This window comes from Nycticebus coucang, chromosome 15 (assembly GCF_027406575.1).
Source record: "Nycticebus coucang isolate mNycCou1 chromosome 15, mNycCou1.pri, whole genome shotgun sequence".
Taxonomy (NCBI): Eukaryota; Metazoa; Chordata; class Mammalia; order Primates; family Lorisidae; genus Nycticebus; species Nycticebus coucang.
Window position 1 is genome coordinate 3,026,355 of NC_069794.1, and position 23,325 is coordinate 3,049,679.

General features: G+C 49.1%; 1 protein-coding gene across 2 annotated transcripts in view; it reads left to right on the forward strand.

Annotated features, from left to right (window-relative positions):
• The window catches only part of COL4A1 (collagen type IV alpha 1 chain), a 143,108-nt gene that overhangs the window by 93,770 nt on the left and 26,013 nt on the right, over nt 1-23,325 (forward strand). For both annotated transcript variants that reach the window (XM_053563522.1, XM_053563523.1), the window contains 14 exons: nt 545-589; nt 667-720; nt 2,820-2,861; nt 4,873-4,957; nt 5,412-5,447; nt 6,378-6,542; nt 9,760-9,855; nt 11,783-11,866; nt 12,397-12,467; nt 16,726-16,917; nt 17,442-17,610; nt 20,046-20,138; nt 20,224-20,328; nt 22,092-22,189. In XM_053563522.1, the coding sequence (XP_053419497.1) occupies nt 545-589; nt 667-720; nt 2,820-2,861; nt 4,873-4,957; nt 5,412-5,447; nt 6,378-6,542; nt 9,760-9,855; nt 11,783-11,866; nt 12,397-12,467; nt 16,726-16,917; nt 17,442-17,610; nt 20,046-20,138; nt 20,224-20,328; nt 22,092-22,189 (1,335 nt within the window). The remainder of the gene's footprint in view (nt 1-544; nt 590-666; nt 721-2,819; nt 2,862-4,872; nt 4,958-5,411; nt 5,448-6,377; nt 6,543-9,759; nt 9,856-11,782; nt 11,867-12,396; nt 12,468-16,725; nt 16,918-17,441; nt 17,611-20,045; nt 20,139-20,223; nt 20,329-22,091; nt 22,190-23,325) is intronic.

Sequence of the window (23,325 nt, forward strand, 5' to 3'; positions counted from 1 at the left end):
CTATCCCATCCCTGAGACCCACCTATCCCACCTGGACTAGAGCTACAGGTTGGCCCAGCTTTGCTGCCTGGAGACCCCGCCCTTACACCCAACTGTCCACACAGCTGTGAGCTGGGCTGCTGGGCTGCTCCTGGCTTTGTGAGAAGTGTGGTGACCTGTGACCCATCCAGTTTCTACCTGGAAATCACATATGGGAACCTCTATTAAAATGAATCCTTTGCACATCAGCGACCAAATACTCACTTGTCAATACATGGACTCCTCTGGTATTAGCTTTGCTACCAAAATATAATGATATATTACAAGGTATTTAGCTAACCAGACCCTATTCTTTAAAAATTGAGAAGTTTTCTTCCACTGTAACCTTTTACCGTTATCCATTGTGCGCTATGTCACTTACCATGGAAATGTCAGTTCACACTGAGTCCCATCTACCTTGCTTCTGATCTCATCAGTTCCTTTTATCTGAATCGGAGCTTTGGTGTTATTTCATAGCTGTCATTCTTATTTTTGAAACACTAATGTTTACATCTTTCTTTTATAGGGAAAACCTGGCAAAGATGGCGAAAAAGGAGAAAGAGGGAGTCCGGTAAGTGTTTTTCTGTTGTTTTTAAAAGCGACCCCACTGTCCCCTCCTCACTGATGATTGTCACCCTCTCCCTTCAGGGCTTCCCTGGAGACTCGGGGTACCCAGGACTCCCCGGCCGGCAGGGTCCTCAGGTGAGTGATCACACTGCTGTGAGGTTTTACCTCTGATTGTATTTAGTTCAACCTAGAAGTTTGTTCTTTTGTCCTCTAGAATAAAGGGGACCCACCTGTCCCATCCCTGGGACCCACCCATCCCATCCCTGGGACCCACCTGTCTCATCCCTGAGACCCATCTGTCCTATCCCTGAGAGCCACCTGTCCCATCCCCAAGACCCACTTGTCCCATCCCTGAGACCCCTTTGCCCAATCCCTGAGAGCCACCTGTCCCATCCCTGAGACCCACCTAAAATATATATATATATATATATAAAATTTATATTCCCTGGAATTAAAAATTCAACTTGATGGTTTTCTTTGTGTTCATGAAAATTTTAAAGAAAAAATCCCACTTATTCAAGTTTGTATGTTCTTCTTTTATAGTAGATTTTTTTCTTAATTATAAAATAATACAAAATGCAGACAGATATAATGAATAAAAGAAACGTCTCTAATTTTTCTATTACCCACTCAGAAATGGCCAGGGTTAACAGCGCTCTTATGTGGCACCGTCCACATCCTTGACGGCTGAGGGAGGATATACTGTATTCCAATGTCCATAAATATAATTACATACGTGGATGTTTTCTGACATCCATGTCATTTATTGCATGGTATTTAAGTCATTTCCAAAGGTTTATGATTACAAGTATTTTTGGTCACTTGTCTCGTCATTTCCTCATTGTAAATACCTAAGAGTGCGATTCTGGGGTCCTTATTTGGACTCTTTCTTTGAAGAAACTTTTGCCACACGCCACCAAATTGCCCCGGACTTGGAGGCCAGGCAGGGTCAATGCCCTTTCATTGGGAGAACTGGTTGCTATCCAACTTTAAAAAATATTTGACAGTCTACAGCAGAAAAAGTTGATGGTTGCTTCATTTTTCTCTTAATCACAAGAGTAGGTAATATAAATCTCCAACAGAATAAGAGAGAATTTTGATCTGCTCTTTGCTATGGTGAGAGAGAAACTAGGGAGAGAATGCAAGGTTTATTTTTTAAAGCGGGAGACACAAAAGAGAAATTCCTTTCCTGGAATTTTTTGAGAAAGTAAAATCCTGTAAATTTTAATGCTACGTATAGTTAGAACATAGTAGCTGAGATGCCTTGTCAGTCCTCTAGATGTTTCTAAAATCTCCTTTTGTATTCATTTAAGAAAATGGAAAGCATTCAATTCTAGATTAATGCCTTAATTTAAAAGGAAAAACATACATTTATGGTGTAACTTGCATATCTTACAGCTTTCTAGATTATTATGATGTCTATATAAGGATATTAGATATAAAAGGTCTAATTTCTTTGAATTTTTCACCTTAATCATCTTAATGTGGATTAAATTAAGCCTCAAATGTGATCAGAATTTATCCACCAATGTTTACAATTAACACTGGATTTTTATACTATGACTTTTCCATGCAAATTTAAAACAACCTTACACCTAAAATCCTCATAGAAAATGATTTCTTTAAGAAAATATAATCAGAAATTATGCTTTCATATTATTTTATTGAATTTCTTTTTTTATTTCATTGAGAAACCACAATTTACTAATTCAACTTATAAATCAGCATTTTTCAACCTTTTTTGTTATCTCATGGCATACTTGAACCTATACTTAAACTTCCACGGCCCACTTAAGTTATGTTGTTCAAAAAAAGGGTAAAAAAAGAATATACTTATTGCGCTTTGAACTTCTATTGAAAATAAATTAATTAATGATCTTTAAAAATTTTCCTAGCACACTGGTTGAAAGTTGGTATTATAAATAATTCTATTAAAGTTCCCAGAGGAAACATGAAATCAGTAGCACAAATTTGTATTGTGAATAATTAGCTTCCAATTTACGTTTTGTAGAAATCTTAATTTCTCTGTTATGTTTATGCAAAGCAAAATGAAATGTTTCTATTTTTGTTAGATAATCAAAGAGCACGTTATGCTCATCATAGTGAGCGACACTAAGTAATTTTAATGTACTGTGGGCACAATCTATTTTATCAGGAAAAAAGTTAACCTTGCTTTCTGTAAGACATGCTTGATAATAAAAATATGCAAGGGAAATTTTTATTTTTTTTTGTAGGGAGAAAAGGGTGAAGCAGGTCCTCCGGGCCCCCCAGGAATTGTGAGTAAAAGTGCTGTGCCCTGGTCTGGGAGGGCCTGGGACGCGGGGGCCTGGGAGGGCCTGGGACGTGGGGGTCTGGGAGGGCCTGGGAGGGCCTGGGACGTGGGGGTCTGGGAGGGCCTGGGAGGGCCTGGGATGTGGGGGTCTGGGAGGGACTGGGAGGGCCTGGGACGTGGGGGTCTGGGAGGGCCTGGGATGTGGGGGTCTGGGAGGGCCTGGGACGTGGGAGTCTGGGAGGGCCTGGGACATGGGGGGATGGGACAGCACATACCCTCGCAGGACGCAGGGCTGCCTCGGTCATTAGAATGACATGCATGTACAGTGGGTCCCTGCTTCTTGAGATAATTTTATAATTTGCATTGTGTGGAGTTTGGCATTTATTATTTTTGTTGCATTTTGATAGTTTCCACACATCCTTAAGCCTCTGAAAATCAAAAGCTTTGGGCTTGGATAAAACCACAATTTACTAATTCAGCTTATAAATATTATAAGTTGGATAAAAATATTAGCAACATATTTGAAATCTTTTCCCCCAAAAAGTGTCCATTAAAGAAAAATTTAAGAAGAGGATCAGATCACCCACAGTTTGATTATCTTAGAAAAACAATGTTCATTTTTGCAAATAACATTTTAATCCTTGTCCATATGTATATGTTTACTTACTTGTAACCACTGTATACTCATATGTGACGTTTATTAGAAGTGAACATTTTTTACATTTGCAAGTTATCTTCACAACGACCATTTTCTGTTTTTCTTTTTTAAGAGGCAAGGTTTTGCTCTGACACACAAGCTTGTGTGCCCTGGTGCAGTCATGGCTCACAACAGCCAGGAATGCTTGGTTTCGAGCTGTCTTCCTGCCTCAGCTTCCCCAAGTGCTGGGATTGCAGGCGTGAGCCGCTGTACCTGGCCAGCATGATCATTTTTAATATCCTATCAGAGAGTTGTTTTACAATCGCTTTAGCTATTCCCCCACCCCCATAATTATTTTGAAATAATGAACTTGTCACCAGGCTCTGGTTTGCTGCCATCCTTCCCGTGGCAGAGAATGTTTCTTGTCACAGGCCATTTGGGGGATGGGGAGCTGAATAATTTTTCCTTAGGCTACATTGCCATGAATAGGATTATTGGATCAAAGCTCTGACCTTCTTAATGCATTTAATACTTCCGCAAATATTTACTCTCCCGTATTCCATGTGTGTGACCCACTGGCCATGTCCAGGTGTCCTGTTTGTGCCTGAACTTCATCAGCACGTTTTGTATTTATCTTTACATTGATGGTTTCTACTTTATTCATTTTTCTAATTGGCATAAATATTATATCTATTTATGATACACAGCATGATGTTTGATGTGTGCATGCCTGTGGAATGGCTAAATCAAGCTACCTAACATCGCATTTTAATCATTCACATTGATCTAACTTGGTACAGAGGGGTTGTGTGTTAAACTAGGATGCAGTAGCTGGCTTTGCCGTTTTGCTGCGATTCCGTAACTTAGGGTCAGGGTGAACGAGCACTGTCCTTTCTAATGAGGCCTGCAGTGCCTTCCTCCTGGCCTGTTTCTGCGACTTTAGGGAGGCGCCCACTGGGGGTCATCGACAAAGTATACACAAAAAAGCCAAAAGCTTCTTCCAATAAAAAAAATTGAGAGTTCTTGTTGCATGTGGCCTGCGCAAGTTTAAGGGTGCTCCTCTGGTAATATCCTGTGGGGTAAAATACTCCCTTCATGGCTTCTGTGTACATTTAGAAATTCCAAACCTGCACCTCAAATGGAGAACTGCCTGGCAAAGCTCTCTGCAAGGAGACGTCACATCATGTCACCTGCTGTGTTCTGGGGCCTCTTCCCCCTCCTCCTCCCCTCTCCCTCCCCGTCCACCACCACTGCTGCTTCCTTAAGTTCGATTTTCTTGAGATAATGAGAGACGTGTTCGGCTTTTCACCCACATTGCTGGACTATACAGGACCAGCCACTTCCGGGCCACAAAACCTTCTTTTCTTCTTTAACTCAGGTCATAGGCACAGGACCTTTGGGAGAGAAAGGAGAGCGGGGCTACCCAGGAGCTCCAGGGCTGAGAGGAGAGCCAGGCCCCAAAGGTAGCGTCTCCTCGGCCTCCTTCCCTCCCTGGCCCGCCCGCCTTGTTTCTCCTGCCTCTCACCTTTCCCTCCTCCCCCCTTTCTCCCCTTGTCCCCTCCCCCGTCCCCCCTTGCCTGTGCCCTCTTCCCTCGTCCCCCTTCTTTCTCTCTTCCTTTTTTCCACCTCTATTGGTCCATATTTTGACAGCACCTGCACCTCTGTCCTGCCTATTGGGTGCTGACTCATTTAGTTCCTGTTTCCTTGTCACATGGGCCACCAAGGCCCTTCTCTGTCACTGGCAGAGCACAGCAGCATTTCCAGAGGGTGCTCAGATGGTTCCTGTTCTGTTTTCTGCGGTCCCCTGGAACACGGACCCTTAACAACACACCGAGCAAGGCTTTCAGCAAAGAATAAAGAGCACACAGAAGGGCGAGCCCTTCTCTTGATTGTCTAACTTTCTCTTTCTCCTTCAAGGTTTCCCGGGAATACAAGGCCAACCGGGCCCTCCAGGTGAGAGCTGCCCTGTGTCTGTCTGTGCACCCGCTGTGTGGTTTATGTCCTGTACCTGATTGTCGTGTAGAGTAGATATTTGCATAAAGTGGTGAGCAGTGTGGTTGCATTTCTCTGACGGGAGAGCGAGATGCGAGGGTAGGGCTTGGTTTGAGGTCAGTAAGTGACAGCTCAGCACGACCTTGGTGCATACACGGACTACGCGCGGGACCCTGCTTTCTCTCCTGGGGACTCTGAGCACTGTCCTTTCTAATGAAGCCTGCAGTGCCTTCCCCCTCTGCCTGGTTGGGGGTTTATGGGTCTCCACCTCCCACCACCGTCCTGTTTCTGTCCTGGCTCCTCTGTGCCCCTCCCTGGCGTGCCCCCTACCAGCCTGGGCGGAGGCTCCTCTGTGCCCCTCCAGGGCTCTTGCTGCCTGGAACACGGGCTATGGGTTTTCCCACCAGTGACCCAAGTGAGATGTCCGAGGACCTGCTCCCGTTCCCCAGGTCGAAGGTTGTCCTCTCCTAGAAACCCAGCGGCTAAACCTGCTGGACATACTCAGACCTCACCCCACCCTATTTGCCCATGACTGTGCTTTCCTGCCCTTTCCTCTGAGTTGCACCCCCACCACCAGCCCTTCGCCTCGTGTCCTCTGCGTTCGGACCCCACTGCCAGCCCTTGGCCTCCTGTCCTCTGATCCTTTCCTTTAGTGACATTTGTGGCCTCATTGTCCAAGTAGAAATGGAGGGCACCTTCGACAGCCTTTCCTCTCCTGTGCTGGGAAGACTACTTGCACTGAAAGAAATTCACAGATTTTAATGTCTGCATAATGAGTCTGTTTTCCTTAAAGTTAATTCGTAGGAAGCATTAAATGGTAAGAAAGTTGCTTGGTGCTGCTGATGTTAAATGCCTTGACATGACTCACCTTCCATTTTGTGTTGGTTGCAGGCCTCCCTGTACCTGGGCAACCTGGTGCTCCTGGCTTCCCAGGAGAAAGAGGAGAAAAGGGTGACCAAGGATTTCCAGGAGTGTCCTTGCCAGGACCAAGTGGAAGGGAGGGGGCCCCAGGTCCTCCCGGCCTCCCTGGCCCTCCTGGGCAGCCTGGGCACACAAGTAAGTTCCCCGTGGGTTGGTTTCATTTGCTGTCTGGACAGAGGTGGGGACAGCAGGCTGACCTCGCTAGGTGCTGTGACAGCTCCCCTAGCACAAAGGCTTGGTGTCCAGTGACGTATTAATTGTTCATATCCTGTTTGGGTATCTTCACAGAAAACCATGCTCCAAAAAGGAATAGTTAAAATAAAATTTTTAAAAAGTTGATTTAAAGGAATAGGTAACCTGTTAACCAGCCGAGTCTTCTGGCATCTAAAAAGTTAGAATGCAAATCAGTTGAGTTCTGTAGTTTACATTGAAAACAAAATGCATTCTGATTCACCTGGAGATGCAAACCCAGACACACAGAGGGAGAGGGGAGGCATTAGCACAGCCCAGACTCCAGAAGAGCCCAGCACATAACGCTGAAGTCTTGGCTTGGTTAAGAAGGTCCTGTGATCCCAACACAGAGTGAAAGCAGACTGTAAGTTTTCAGAGGATTTACACCAACCAGTCCAACTGGAGCATGTGTGGATTTCCCATACAGGCCGTCTGGGCAGGGGGGACCTGAAACAACCTGTGCTCTGGGGAGCACCTGGGCTCAGATCCTAGGGGTGGTGGGGAGCAGCTGGGCTCAGGTCCTGGGGGTGGTGGGGAGCATCTGGGCTCAGGTCCTGGGGGTGGTGGGGAGCATCTGGGCTCAGGTCCTGGGGGTGATGGGGAGCACCTCGGCTCAGGTCCTGGCAGTGGCTGATCAGAGGAGGATCAATGGGCTCTGAATGCCAGGGAGGTTTCCGAGCTAGAATTCAGACACACTGCTATATGGACGAGGCTGCCACAGGGCACCAGATAAGGTCATGACGAGACCACTGGTTCCAGGTGAATTTGGGTGGTAAAAAGGATAGAGCTTATGGGACTTCCTCGACTTCTCTAGTGATTTTTCAAGACATTGACAATGAAGATGGAATATTTAAATCCTGGGGATACCCAGTCCAAAGTCACTTTACTCTGTATGTCTGAGACAAGGTTGTGAGCACACTGGGGGACCTCTGGCCTCCAGATTCATCCAACAAGGATGGGGTGCTGTCAGTACTCCAGGCCCTATTCTAGGAGCAGTGAGAAAGCTGACCAGACTCACCATGCGTCCTGCCCTCCTGGTGCATGCATTCAGTAGGGAGACAGGAATGAGCCAGAGAGATAGTGAGCCTCCTGGAATGTAGGTGGTGGCCGGTGCAGAGGATAAGCCTCAGCAGGTGGTGTGTGTGGGGGCTGGGACTGATCCAGAAAGGGGAAGAGGCAGTGGGGGCCCCACTCTGGGGAAATACTGGAAAGGGGCATTTTTTGGATACTTATAATGTTGCAAGGACCAGAATCTGAACTTTACAGTGTTGTTAACTGAGTGAAGTATGTTGGCTGAACACGTTGTAATATCTGCCCTTCCATTTCCAGGTTGCCTTTGGTAGTCACTGTAAATTAAGTAGTTCCCAGCCACAGAGTATTAAGTGACAATTTAGAACAGTGATTTTTGTTCAGATTTATAGTACACGTTAAAGACGCTTTATTTTAAAGCTGTTGCTGTTTGAAGACCCCTGATATAAACTGTGCAATGCAGAGATTTCTATGTCCCATTTCGGCTGCTGTTTCCCTGTCCCCGTGGTCAGGGCCCATATGAAGCCATCTGAGCCTGCAGGGACCATCCACAGCAGGCCTGGCTCAGTGTGGACTCTGCACCTGCACTCAGAACTCCTGGAGATGCCACTGTGTTCCTGCTTTAGATCTGACATTATCTTAAGTTGACTTTAGTGAGGACGGGGCATTGCTTTTTTATGAGAGACTCAAAGGGATTCTGGTTGAGATGAAGCAGGCAGGAAGTATGTTCTGGAAAAGGAATGCAGTAATTATAAGCCCCTCGACATTCATGAGCCTGCGTTCCCAGAGTCAGGGGATTAATATACCCGAGGCTTACAGGGCTGGGATGTCTGGATTCTTTAGAGTTAAGTAACCAGGGCCTGCTATTTGAAGCAAAAAACAGAGTCCACTTCGCCTAAGATGGACAGTCTTCATGGCACAGAGGTCAAAGGGCACCTGGAGTCCAGCAGGACAGGACGTGACAGGAGCAGGTCCAAGGCCCTGGCTGCAGGGACAGCTGGCCGTCCCCAACTCAGGCTTCCTCACCTGTGATTGTCGGGAGATGCTCTAGAAGCACAAATAAGCAAAACAGAAGCCACTAGGCTCCTCCTTGACTGTGACTCTCAGGCATCTGAAACTGATGTTTTCTGCTGAGCTCTAAACCTGGCTGTAAACAGGGAGGTGTGGCTCGCTGCAGACAGTCTTGCTCTGCCTGGGGTGGGTGGGAGTGGGGGGCCGGAAAGGTTGACCTTGGTAGATGCATCCAAGCAGAGGGGGGCCCCACCCCAGACCCCTTCTATTGTCTGGTGACTGCTGTGGGGTCTCTGCCCCTAAGTCTGTCTGTCGTGAGAAGACCCTGCCAGTGGGGGCGACTTCCACTCCAATGGCACGTTAGGGCTATTATGGCCTGGGAACGCTGGGCAGAAATGCTGTTTGTTAAACTGTTCACTCCGTTTTGTTCTTCAAAGATGGCTGGGGAAGGAAATATAAAATCCTCCATCACAGGGTGTATCCAAACTCTAAAACAATACATATTTCTTTTTACAAGAACCCAGATACATGGTATTTGCATTACTGCGATTCATTTTCATGACTCTTTACGTAAAGGATGCTCAGAATTGAATGTGAACAGTGAGGCATTTCCTCGTGGAGAGTCTCCGTCTCTGAAATAATGATCACTTCATTGTATGTTTGCTTAGGGAAAAAAAGAGAGAGAATTGTTCTAGTCTCCCTGCACTTTGACTTAACAGATGCGTGGCCTTGGACACATGGCAACTTTTTTGAGCCCCAGGTTTCCTAGTCTGTAGAGTAGTCTGTCTCACAAGGTGAAAGTGCAACTCTGTGTGGGACCGACCCTGCAGTAAACTGAAAGACGCTTTAACATTTGAGACAGACTCGCTGGCCGACACCGCTGGTGTGGGGGGATGATGTGCTTGCGCTGATGGCACTTTGCAAGTTATTCTCCTTGGATTGATTATTTGGAAGCAAACTGAAGTTGTATTTCTAATACTTATCAAATAGCCTAAAATATTTTTTTAAATAATACCGATTGAATTAAGAGAGGGTGAAAATACCTAGCTATGATCCTATAACTTTTCAAACTCAATTTCAGATGGGATTGTGGAGTGTCAGCCTGGACCTCCAGGTGACCAGGGTCCCCCTGGAACTCCAGGGCAGCCGGGCTTGTCAGGTGAAGTTGGAGAGAAAGGTAAGAGTTGTTTGTTTATTTTAAATGGCAACTGTGTCTGTGCACAGGGCTGGTTTTCCCCACACACTTGCTGGCTCTGGAGTCAGGTTAGGTGGGCTGAGGTGTATTCTTCCTGTCCCTAGAGGTCCCCTCACAATCCCTCCCTAGGTGGGTATCTTCCTACAGCTCAGGTGAGACTATCCTGATGGTCCAGGAGGGAAGGGTGGACATTGAGCCCTGGAAGTCCCAGCTGCTGCGCTTTCTCTTCCCCGCACCGTGAACTTGTTCTTGCCAGTGTGGATGTTAAACTCTGAGACAGGCCCCCGGGGAAGGCCGCGTCCCCAGCCTTCGGCGCTGCAGTTCCTTCTCCTGGCTGCTGCAGCTTGTCCTTGCAGACGCGAGAGCTCCATTATCAAACATTGCACACTCTTCCGTCAGAGCCAGGCCCAGATCTGTGCCTGAATGCTCACTCTTCGTCAAGTGGCCGTGTGATCAGTGTGAGCAAACGTGCTGTCGAGGGATTAACCAGCTGTGCCCTTGGTTCTCCATGTCATTTTCACTCTTTCCAAGTATTTGCTGTAACACCAACCCAGAATCCATACTGATGTCTTCAGCCATTCTGGGGACGGCTGTGTTATCACCACATCAACAGTCCTGTCTCAGACTGGACGGAACAATAGATACCACAATGTTTCTGTGTCCGTTAATGATCTGGAGGAGGCCAAGAGGACCCCACCCCCCAAATCAACCTCATCATGTGCCACGTCTGGATTTGGATTGTAAAGAGTTTCATCCTTTAAACACAAATGCTGAACAAAAAACAGTTTCGGCTAACAGCTCAGAATTTTGACAGCCCCACAGTAATCTCGGAGTCTTCATGCAGCGACCGACCAGTGGCCATTGCTATTTGGTCTCCAGTGAGTTACCAGCACGTGTTTTCTGTGACGGACTCAATACCCTCTGAAATTGTGTTTATCCCTCCCTGAGTCCTGGGAGCAGAGGCTCTCTTCCTGCGTCTTCAGACCGCTACTCCAGCGCTATCAGCCTGCCAGGTCACGCTGTGTCCCCACCCACCTCGAGTCTCCAGAGCAGACAAACCACTGAGCCCCAGTGCCCAGCACTTAGCAGGTTCTCAGCTGAGCTGCATCGTGGCTGCCCACCGAAGGGCTCCTTCATCCACGCTTTGGGGACATGACCTCCTGGACTGGCCTGTTCCCTTCTGACGGGGGTGGTGGGGCTGCTGGGCCAGAGGGGTGACCTCGCCCAGGGATGCGCCATGCACTCTCCCCTGTGGGCTTCTCTCCGAGCACGTTTTGCTTTCTGCTGCACCAGTTTGTGGCTGGAAACTGGACGTTTTACAGTGTAAGACACGGTGATGTCTAAGGCACCCCAGGGAGCCCCCAGGGAAGGGTGTGCCCCCGGCCTTCAGCACTGTGGTCCCCCCTCCTCCTTCTGTCCTGGTGTCAGGGATGTTTGTTCCTGCTTTCGTGGCTTCTTATTCACGTTGACTGTCCATCAACCAGTAAAGTCCACGGGCTCTACATATGGCTCAGTGAAAGCTGTGGCATGGAAGAGAAAAGGGCAGGAAGCTTTAGAATTGGGGCAAAATGACAGTGGTTAACTATGGCTGACCAGCAAAGCTGACTTTCTGGACCACCTTTAGTGAGGCAGGCCCCGACCTTTTGCTAGAAGGACAGGAATCTTTAAATTAGGCCCCACTGGTCACACGGAACAGTGCTGAAGGCACGGACTCCTTCACTGACCAGGAGGGGGACACGCACATGATGGCCGTTCCCACCCATTAGCAGAGGGAAGGTGTTCCGGAAGCACCCTGGGAAGGGTGTTTGAGTAGAAAACTCCCAAGGGCAGGCCTGCCCCCAGCTGTCCCTCAGCCCCCTGCTGGTAGACCTCTCCCCACATACAAGCACCCCTGTGTCTCCCTCTTCAGGTCAGAAAGGAGACAGTTGCCTCATCTGCGACACAACAGGACTCCGTGGTCCCCCTGGGGCACAGGGACCCCCAGGAGAAATAGGTAAGACCCCAAATGTGAAAGGGCCGGGTCCAAATTGTCTTCAGCGTATTAGCCCCTTCAGCGGGAGACAGAGCTTACCCCACCCGGACCTAACTTCTGTACACAACTAGAACATCATAAGAAGAATTTTAAGCCGTACTTCCAGGATTTGTCCACATTGTTCTAAATTATCAAGGTGGCCTATGAATTTGGGGATTGTAAAGATTTCCTAACAGAAGGGTAGATAGCAGCATGACAGTACATTCAGCTACCTGAGATAACAAACTCAGTTATCTCAAAAGAAGTTACCAGAATTTAAGTTTTTCTTTAAAGTGGTGTGGGTTGGCAGGGAGGCAGCAGGCCTGCCTCCGGGCCACTTGCCCATTCAGACCCCATCTCCTTCTTGTTTTTATTATTCATTACTAGTTTTTAAACGTTTGTTCACTTCACGTGGAGGCTTTTGTGCTCTTGAATCTTGAAAGAATAAAAAGGGGTTTGAAGAAGTGTCTCATGAATGCTGTGCTGCTGTTTTTCCCTGTCTCTTACAAAAGGTTTCCCGGGACAGCCAGGGGCCAAGGGCGACCGAGGTTCACCTGGCAGGGATGGTCTTGGAGGACTGCCTGTAAGTAGCTCTGCCTAAGTTCATGTGCACATCTGAAGTCGCCACACACATACACACACACAAAACCCAAATCAACAAGAGTTGTACATTTTTGCACTTGCAAATACGGCTCCCATCTTCCTTAGGAGCTGGTCAAGCTTAACTGTGTTAAGCAGCCTAGGATGACCACGTGTGACCCTTGTCCCCCAAGAACAGGCAAGTCTGTTAAACCCAGACCCCGACGCCCAGCCGCTGTTCTTCTCGCAGAGCAAGAACACGGTTGCTCACCTGTGTTCAGGTGCAGCTGGAGGAGGAAGTGTCCTTCTGCAGGGCCTCAGGGATTTCTTGAAACAAACATTGTCACAAGAGTCACCTCTATGCAGAGGCAAGCTGTCTCTCTGCATTACCGTGGCTGGTAGCATTGCACCAGGTCATACCTGTTAGCAAGGAAGTTCACCGTAAATAGTTTCTACAGACAAATCAAGGAAAAGTGACCTATTTCCTTCCAGGGATGTGAAATATATTTTCATTCTTCCTACAGATAGGTATTTTGAAAATTCCCATCGCCAGGTCCATCGTATAATATCTTTCATTTTAAATCTCAAACACACCAACATGAAACTTTTCAGTTAAAAAAATACCAGCTTCTTAGCTTTCCTTGTTGGTTTTAAAAGAAGCCATTAAATAGAGGAGACGGAAGACAATGTTAACTGTTGATGGACACTATTTTATCACACGTGATGGGTCTGCGTTTGAAGCTGTCAGGCCTGTGGCACGCCATTCCTCTTGTGGTTTTGTTTCTTTGTTCTTCTAAGCTTTTTGTAAGCTCTCACAATTCCTTTCATTACCTTTTCTTCTTTTTTCTTTTTGTCAGAAAGTGAAAGTCAAATCCTTAGCATGATCCTTTTCTGATGTAGTTCTTCAAATTAAAAAAATTTTTCAGTGGGAAGACAGGATTTTATTAGACAGAAAGGAATACAGAAGGAGTAAAAAGCACCGGCGCTTCTGGCAAAGGGGAAGACCCAAGGTGTGAGTCTTCCCAATTTTTTAAACTTTTTAAGATATTGCTGGAAGCGTCCATGAAGGAGGGCCAGGGAAGGAGTGAGTGGAAACAGGAATGAAGCCGCTGGAATTCAGCAAGAGTTTTCTCCTTTTGAAGTTATATCCGGGATTCTGCTTTCCAGAGCTTCCTTGGTGTCTGGAGAGCTGGGCTGGAAGTTGCAATTGTTTAAAATCTTTCTAAATAAATTAGGAGTTCAAATAACTGGGAAGCGCTGACTGTAGCTGGGATCAAAGACTTTGAGGAAGCAGAAAAGAAGCTTTTAACTGACCTCTGTCCACTGCCTTTATCTCCCTGGCTTTCCTGGTGGACTTCCTGCCCCATCTGGCTGGAACTCAATCCAGACACCCACCCCCACACCTTAAATCTAATAAAAATGGGAAGGGGGGGGAAAAACGAGAGAGTGAGAAAGACCCTGAGGAGAAGTCACGATAAGGAAAAGTAAGACGCAGCAAAACTCTGCTCTCTCTGTGTCCATTCCCACGGGATGGGTGAAGGCTCTAGACCTGGGGTTATGGGTAAATAACTGAATGAAAAGGTCGCCATTGTTCTTTTATTTGAAGCTATGTCATAATTCCATGATTTAACCAGCTCACAAATGAGGTTCTCTGATTTTGAATTTGGCTGGAGGCTGAAAGAGGCACCTGAGAGCCCACAGAGCCCGTTGGGGAGCCGCCAAAGTGAAGAAATGGTGACTGAGACAGCCTCAGGGTCAGCCTGGGACAGTCTGTGACATCTCCTTTTGAAAGCTGAGTGTTTTTGGTTTTGGGAAAGGATGACATTGCATAAGGCTGACCCAGAGGGAGGTGAGAAGCCTAAGTCAGTCTGAGCCAGTTTCAAGGATTGGGGTTGCTGGGAGGAGTAGGGAAACCTGCCCTTCCTGGCTTCCCACTGAGACCTTCTCCACTTAACACATCAGGGCTACCTTTTCAAGGCGGTATTTGCTTATTCAGCATTTATCTTAAGGGATCTGAATCAAAACACCTTTGAACCATTCTGTGGCGAAGAAACCATGTGAGTCACCAGGGTCACTGTTTTAAAAATCTTGATTTCTCCCTTCAGTAGAATGATGGTGAAATAAAGGCTTACACTTTCTCACCCGATCTGTAGTATTGGAAAGCTTTGTTTTTAGGCCATGAATAATCACCACAGAATAACGGATGCTTTTGGGTTGAGAAGAATACACGTTGGTTATAATTTCTCACAGGATGTGTTTTTATTTGTGAATATTGCCAGTTCAGCAGACACGTCCTCCAGCGTCGTCTTGGTTGCAGACATCAAGGGTAGAAAGATAGAAAGTTTGGCCCTGCCCTCAAAGCCCTTAGGTACAAGTGGACAGAGAGATCTACAAACACGTTGTCATGAGCAGGGAAGTTTCTAGAAGGAGGACTGCGCACGTACAAGACAGTGAACTGTGCAGACAGGAGGGCCTTGGTGGAGGAGCATTAAGGATGCTGAGGAGCCAATATCAGCTCAAGATAAATCGTTTAAAAGTACCCAGTGCCTTTCAACAAAGTACGGAATTCTCTGTAACTCTCTGCTAAAATCTCTGGCAGGTGGCTTGTGGAAATAATTTGTTGCCATTCTTGGGTCTCCCACTGTTCCTCAGTAGACCAAGGGTAGTGTCTCGGGTTAAGGGACATTCTAGCTCAGGCCAGCTGGGGCCGTGCAGGAGAACATTCTTCCGTGATGCTCCATCTGACACCCACTGGCCTGAGATGGCTATTAAGCCCTTGAAATGTGATTAGTGAGACCAAAGGATTGGATTCTGTGTTACCTCATTTAAATTTCTAACTAATATTGAGCAGTGCAGAGAGTCGCTTTGACTCTTGCCAGACTGCTAGAAGCCTGCTGGCTGGTGTTGGCTGTGTTTCCGGGAGTCAGTTATCTTAGTCAGCTTAGGGAGGAGGTCTGCCCCCCTCTTCAGCCTGCATTCTTTCAGCTCAAAGAAAGCAATGTGGGCATGAGAATAAGTCAGTCCCATGTAGGTTAGACCCAAACCTGCCCCTCGTCTGACTTAGTAGGGCACAGAACTTTCCCAAGCTCAGCCTCTCAGTCCAGTTAGTACCAATGGGTGTGGCCATAAAGCACAGGCTTTGCAGCAGAAATGCAGACATGGTACCCAGCCCCAGCGCCTCTGACTTGTGGAGTGTCCACATCTCCCTCTGCTGAGTTCTGGTTTTGGTGTTTTCCTCGCAGGCGTAATAACGGATCAGAGGTGACACGTACAGGGCAGCAGGCACCTAAAGCACAGCAGCTGCCTGTAGAATCTAACGGTTGTACAAATTCTCTCCTTGCTGTCCGGCCCCTTCCTTGACAAGTCTGTATTACTTGTGTACTCCTGTGATTCACATGTATCTAAGAACCTTTGGGAGGAGTTTATGGAAAGGAATCCAGATCAAAGGAGTTGTACTAGAGTTTAGCTTCTGTCCTGTCAGCAGGGAGTCTGAAGATGCCTTTCCCAGGCCCTAGAGAATAGGACACGGAAGCAGGGATTCGAAACCCTTTTCTCTGTGATCCCCGGCTTCTCAGGATCCTCAGAGACGTCTGGTGGGCGCGAGTGCCTGGCAGATTTCACTTTCCAGGAACTGAAACACAGCCCAGCCTGTGTCTCTGGGGAGGGTCCATTCAGCTCTTCTGGCTCCCAAAATAGCTGCTCTTGGAGTGGCCCGTGCTCCCTTCCCACTGTCTTCTCTCGCTGCTGCCCTGGAAGTTCTTTCTCTTCTGAAATTTGGGGCCTGAGCATGAAAGGAAAGCTGCCCTGTGTCAGGGATGGCCAGACTTGCAGAACTGCGGCTATCCTCACCCTCCTGTGCTCCCACTGCCACCTGCACTCTGAAGCCATCTCTGCATGCCATGTCAGCACCTCCTGACAGGTGCCGGCGCCACCAGGACTGATAACAGTGGTCAGGGAAAGAAAGAGTCGCCTGAGGCCGTTCTAAGAGCTGAATGCCCAAGGCCATGCCAGCACCCCCTGGCCTGCCCTCACCTCTGTTTGGAATGTCTAATAAATATGAGGGTTTTCAGAAAAATGTAAGAAATGTAGCCGACCAGGGCTTTGTCACAGACTTACTGGCTTGTTTCTAGAAAAGGAATGGTGAGAGCCGATGAAGTGACCGTTTTCAAGAAGGCGGCTCCCGAGAGCCTTGTTGCCTGTGCTGCTGTCACTGGTGTGTTGGGATGCCTGTCCTATGGTATCACAACACTTTGTTCTTGCAGGGCCCACCAGGTGCACCAGGGCTGATGGGCCAGCCCGGAGCCAAGGGAGAGCCTGGAGAGATTTATTTTGACTTGCGGCTCAAAGGGGACAAAGGAGACCCTGGTTTTCCAGGCCAGCCCGGCATGCCAGGGAGAGCCGGGTCTCCCGGAAGAGACGGCCATCCAGGTCTTCCCGGCCCCAAAGGCTCTCCGGTATGTTCATTTCCAGGCTTTGAACTTGAATTTTACAAATGTTGAGTATGCAAATAATAAACTATGTATTTTTATTTGGATGGGGATGCATGCAATGAACTTGTTTCATGGTTCACAACTCAGGTCTGTCAACCTGGGTGTGGACCGCATGGAGGTACACAGATAACAGGCCGGGCTCCAGCTGCGTGTGGGGAAACAATGCAGACATGTATTCCTATCTTTTCACCTTGTGCAGGAGGTGAATCCAAACTTAGGGGTATTCGTGTTACTGTTTAAAAGAAGATTCCAGATAGAAACCTCTTACTATCTTGCATATCTCCCCGAGTAGGTTGAGGAAGGGAGAATGTTTGCCCAGTTGAGGGGAAGAATGCTAGTGTCACTTATTAACTGAGGTGACCTTCCCGGGAGGGTTGCTCAGGTGAGCGGTTAAGCTCTGGGATTCATTTACTATAATGGCAGAAGAATGTGACCGGGACGGGGTGCCAGTGTGTCTGCTGATAACCTTCTCCCTCTTTCCCCATCAGGGTTCCATAGGATTGAAAGGAGAACGTGGTCCCCCAGGAGGAGTGGGATTTCCCGGCAGTCGTGGTGACGTCGGCCCCCCTGGACCTTCAGGGTTTGGTCCTATCGGTCCCATTGGTGACAAAGGACAAGCAGGCTTTCCCGGGAGCCCTGGGTCCCCAGGCCTTCCAGGTAAGACCTGAGCACCTCAAGGGGCAGCTCCAGGGGCGGGAGGACCTGGGGGTGCATGCTCTGCCGCTGTTCTCCCAGGAAGCAGGTGCCATGCGCGGGTGGGGAACCTGCACCCTTAAGGTCAGATGTGGCCCTCTACGTCTTTTTGACTGATTCCAAGTTTTACAGAACAAATTCTTGTATTACAAGGGGGGCAGCAGCGGAAGACGAAGCTTTTCTTACCTCCTTTGGTGCTTAAACAATAGCAATCTTGAAATTAGAAGATTTCAAGAAAACAGGCTCCCCACCCCAAGATGGGCCAAGTAATGTGCAGGCGCCGCCCCCAAACCGCTCACATTTGTGGACGACTTTCCTTATAAATAAGCAGGCAGCATGTGCCAGCCAAAGTCAGCCTTCAGAAGTGACATCAGACTAAGGCCATTTCTTCCTCTCAGACTTTCTGTTTTTCCCAGATGACCTGCCCATCTTGGCTTCTGTGCGTCCCAGGCGATGTGACCTCTGCCTCCCCACTGACACACAGAAGCTGTGTCACGATGGCAGTTTAATTCCATGTTGGTTACAGTTAGCTGCTGGCTGTTTTTCGAGTGGTTTGCGTGCCAACATGATGCTGAACACTGACAAGAGACGGCAAACAGACAGGCTTGGTCCCCGCCCTTCTGCAGTGTGCCCAGAGGTTTCCTAGCAACTCCCACATTATCAGGGCTAGAGTGGAAAAGGCTGTGGCCCTGGGCCTTGCATGCAGCAGGTGCTTGATAGTTGACTACTAGACTGTGATTCCCAGTAGACACCCAGTTCTCCAGAAAACCTTGGCGTGAGAATGGCTGGTGTGGGGAGGAGGGAGTAAGGTGCATTCCTAAGACATTTTTAAAAAGCTGTAAAAGTGAATGAAAGGATTTAGGGTGATTAAGATGTGTAAACTTTGAAAAACACAGTAGCTGGTAGACAGAATACCCAAAAAGAAAGGCTCTGGGGCGATTATATCACGCCCCGGCAACTGAGCTGCTCCTCCCAGTCACCGTGGCTGCCTCAGCTGGGGCTGGTTACTGTTTCCTTATTAAGACAAGGTAAGGCTGTGAGCCTCCAGCATAGGAAGTATCAGCCGTTCTTCACTGGAGGTGCGAGTGCCGTGTTCTCAGGCATTGCTGTTACCCTCGTTCTGAGCTGGGTTTAGTCACGGAGTACGTCACGCTGTTATGGCCCCACTGACAGTTGCTCTTTGTCTAGCAAGGGTCCCAGGCATGCCTCCCATCTGACCTGTCACAGGAGGGTGACACTTGGCAAGGGACGCCATTCGACACTCCACACATACCTGACCAATGTGCATGGCATCTGGAGGTCCTCAGAGCTGTAGAAAGGAGTTAGACTTTCTTTTTGGCCAGAAACTACCATAAGAAAAGCCAAATAGGGCATGCACAGACATGTCCTCACAGCACAAGAGCAGCAGGGGCCTGCAGGAGGACTGCAGAGGCGGGGCTGGCCGCATCCATGGGATGGAGGGCTCCTTGCCTTAGGCCCAGTTGGCTTCAAGACTGGAAGGCCAACCTCTGATCTGCCAGAACTGTGTGTGGCTTTGGTGGCCGTCAAAGCCTGTTCCCAGGGAGAGGCCGGTGGCAGATGTTTCTAGGCTTGCTCAGTGGATTTCCCACAGTCTGTAGATAAAGAGTGTGCTGAGGCTCTGAGAGGCCCCACTCTCTGCAATTCCCACACGGCTTGTGGAGACTCAGGGCACATGTTCGTGTAGGTGACCCATGGTTCTGTCTTAACGGCTAAAGCCTGACCCCCAGTGGCTCTCCCAGGCCTGACCCCCAGTGTCTCTCCCAGCCCTGACCCCCAGTGTCTGTCCCAGCCCTGACCCCCAGTGGCTCTCCCAGGCCTGACCCCTAGTGGCTCTTCCAGCCCTGACACCCCATGGCTGTCCCAGGTGTAGTGCCCCGGCAGTGGGGCCTGCAAGGCCTGGCTGGGGAATAGCGGGTGGTTCCCTGAGCTGCTGCTGGGAGCACAGTCAAGTGCACTGTCGCTGGTAACAGATATCATGTTATTTGGGTGACTTACTGCCAAGTGAAGATGATTTTGGTCAGCCTCAGAGTAGCTTAGCGTTTGAGGGATAAATCCAGAGAGAACAGTAGGACTGTTCTGACTGCTCCAGGCTGGCTCACTGAGACATCACCCCAGGCTGCCCGTTTTTTTTTTTTTTTTTGTTGTTGTTGTTTTTTGCCACCCGTTTTGTATTGCAGATTTTTTGGGCTTTTCATGACTCTGATGCTGACCCTTAAGGAATTCTGTGTCAAACAGACATCTCAATCATTTGGGGCATACATTTTGAGGAGAAGAGTGGCTCTCTGGAAGATTCTAGAAAAGCAGAGGGAAGAAATGGGATGTGTTCTCTGGGCTCACGCAGCAGCTGCAGGCCGAGTGTCTTTGCTTTTCCTCCTCAGGTCCTAAGGGTGAAGCAGGAAAAGTTGTTCCCCTACCGGGGCCTCCTGGAGCAGAAGGACTCCCAGGCTCTCCAGGATTCCAAGGGCCTCAAGGTACTGTGAGAATTCTAGCTGGTCTGGGCACAGCAGGAGCTTCCTCATGTTTTTCTCATGCTGACCCTTGGTTTTCTTACAACAGGTGATCGAGGCTTTCCTGGAACCCCAGGAAGGCCAGGCCTCCCAGGAGAGAAGGGCTCTGTAGGCCAGCCGGGCATCGGATTTCCAGGGCCCCCTGGCCCCAAAGGTAAACCTGTAGCATAAGCCCTGCCCCTTGTATCCTCCCATGGAGCCATGGGGACAGAGAGGAGGCTGACATGTAATAAAAACAACCCACGAGTTAGTGGGGACAGAGGAGGGAGCGTATAATAAAAATAGCACCCGTCAGTGACCCCATATAATAAAAATAGCACCGGTCGGTGACCCTGCTTTGTCGGTGACTGGGACTTTTAAAAGCGTCCACGCAGTTTCTCAGTTTCCAGCACAGGGATTTCAGTCACTTAATGTGTCATGTGCTTTGAAGAGAGGTGTAATTGAGAAGAATGGGGCGCTCAGACAGGGGGCTGCCTGGCGCGGTGGCACACTGTGTAAAGGCCACCCTTGAAGGGGCAGGGGTCTGCTGTCACCAAACGTGAAGATGAACAGTCTGCCGGGTGGGCCAGGGTGGGTGTGGGAGTCAGAGAGTGGGGGCTGTGCTCCTGGGGAAAGACCCCCGCTGGGGTCCCCAAGGGGTGCTGGCCTTTCAGGACCGTCATTTCCCTCTGAAAACACAAAGTAAAGAGGGCAGCTTTGCCTCTCTCTGCTCCGGTCTCCTTGTTTGTCGGGTGGACCTGGGTTAAGAGACTTAATCGTGACAGACCTTGGCTCCAGGGCTGAGAAGAAGGTGCTGTAAGCATACACGGAGGCGTGTACTGTAAGGAAGTTGGTCCTTATACAACACGCCTTTGTCACCAGTCCCCAGGCTCCCAGACCTGTGTCTAGAGCTCTATGTCACACTCTAGTGTAGACTTGTGCTTGGAGAACTGGGAAGAGCAGCTCTTCCTCCGAGAGCAGGGTGATGCCCACACATATGAGGCTACTTCTGCCTGGCTCAGGGGCAGCAAACCCTCTGTGCTCAAGAAGGACCGATGCCCAGGGACCTACCACGGGAGTCCCACGGGAGTGTCCTGCCACTTCCATCGTGGAGGGCTTCCTTGCCAAGCCTGTGACTCCCACCACACGGGTGGGAGGCGGGGTGCACCTCCGCGAGACCCCATCTCTGCTGCCCTCAGCATGTACAAGTCAGGCCTTGCCTGTGCTAGCTTCTGAGTCACCAAATGTGGGGGAGACCTGAGCGTCACATGGAGAGGGTCTAAACTCAAGGTTGCCAACTTCACTGCCCATCAGCACCATGTGGGTATCTGCTAAAAAGCTGGTCAGGGTGGAGCCCAGTGGCTCATACCTGTGGTTTCAGCTGCTTGGACTGAGGTAGGAGGATTTGTTGAGCCCAGAAGTTCGAGGCCAACCTGGGGCAACATAGTGAGCCCCATCTCTAAAAATAAATGAATCAAAGCCCATCAGAGCCTCTGGGGGTAGGGCCAGACAGTTGTCACATGTCCTAGGTGACCCCTAGTTGAGAGTCAGTGGTCTGAAGTGTTCTTCAAACTTGACCATGTCCACAGATCACCTGTGACCTTGTTAAAAAGCAGAACTTAGCAGATCTGTGGAGCCTGCATTTTTCACGAGGGGACAATGATGCTATGGCCCCTGGGGCCACACCCTGAGAGTGGGGAGTCCAGAGTGCCCTTCTCAGCCTGCAAATGCCAACATTGTTCCTACTGGGGAGCAGGGCAGGAAAAAAAAGCTTGGTGAGAACAGAAAAGAAGGGCAGGAAGGAATCATCCTGAGAGAGAAGAGGGGGCAGGTGTGGGGTGGCTGGGTTCGCCTAGACACTCAGAGCCACTCTCAGAGGGCAGGACAAGTGAGGAGTGGTGTTGTGACTGGGACCATTGTTTTGACTCTTCCAAACAGGTGTTGATGGCTTACCTGGAGATGTGGGACCTCCTGGGAGCCCAGGCCGCCCCGGATTTAATGGCTTACCTGGCAGCCCAGGTTTGCAGGGCCAGAAGGTGGGTGCAGACATTGCCTGGATTGCCATCTCCACCTCATCCTTTTTTATTAATTGGACACATTAGACGTGGGCTATTAATCTCACAGATATGCTGACCGGCATGCTTTGTGTTCCAGTGCGATGGCACAGAATAGAAAGTCCCCGCATGCACAGTACGTGGCAGTGAATGTTTCAGGGGGAGACATTTGTTTCAGGCTCAGGAAACTTGATTAGCTGTCCTGGCAGGGGTGTGTGCTGCACCTCATTGCAAAGTACATTTCTCACAGGCAGTGACAGAGGAAAGCTCTCGAAAGCCTTTGTCATAAAGAAACCACAGCCAGCCTGGTTGTGGGGGGTGCTTCTCAGAGTACAGGGTCCTCAGCCTTGGCACGGGGGCATTCTGGGTGCACAACTCCCTTCTGTGGGGTCACCTGTGCCTGGAAGGGCCTTTGCAGTGGCATTATGGCCTCTATCCGTGGCACATCAAGAGAGCAGCCCACCCTACCTTATGGCAACTGAAAACACTCCAGATGATGGGAGATGCCACCTGGGGGCAGAGGAGCTCCAGCTTGAGAACACTGGGCTAGTGTGACTTTAGGGGTCTCTTTGCCCCAAATATTCTTCTGCCAACTTGCCTGTACTTGAAATTCTGCTCAGCAAGTGTGAGTGGGCATTAAATGAGTGGGGTGGGGCCTGCTGGACCCCCGAGGGTGGCCTTGTCACTGGTCCAGATTTCAGTTCTGGGAAGTTTGAATTCAGGGGAGGGACTGCACTTGGGGATCTGGAGGGCCACAGCCTTGAGGCTGTAGCTTCCCTGCCCCATCCTTTCCTGATCGGGTTATAAGGAATAGAAGTGAAATTGCTGGAAGGTGTTGGTGCTAAATGGGAGAAAGGGCCTAGGGTGATAGATGAACTTGCCAAGGGCAGCAGCAGGTGGGTGGCTCCCTCTCTATCAGGAGAGGGCAGGTGCCTCTGGTCCCGGGAGCTTCTTCCAGGGAAAGGTCTGGCATCACAGTGCCTCCTCTGCCTGGCAGAGCCTGGAGAGAAGGCTCTAGAAGTCTGTCTTCATACAACATGCACCGACTTCCCTTTATAATCTACATTTGATTTGAAAATTTAGCTACTCTGGTGGCACATGGATCACTTTAAGCACAG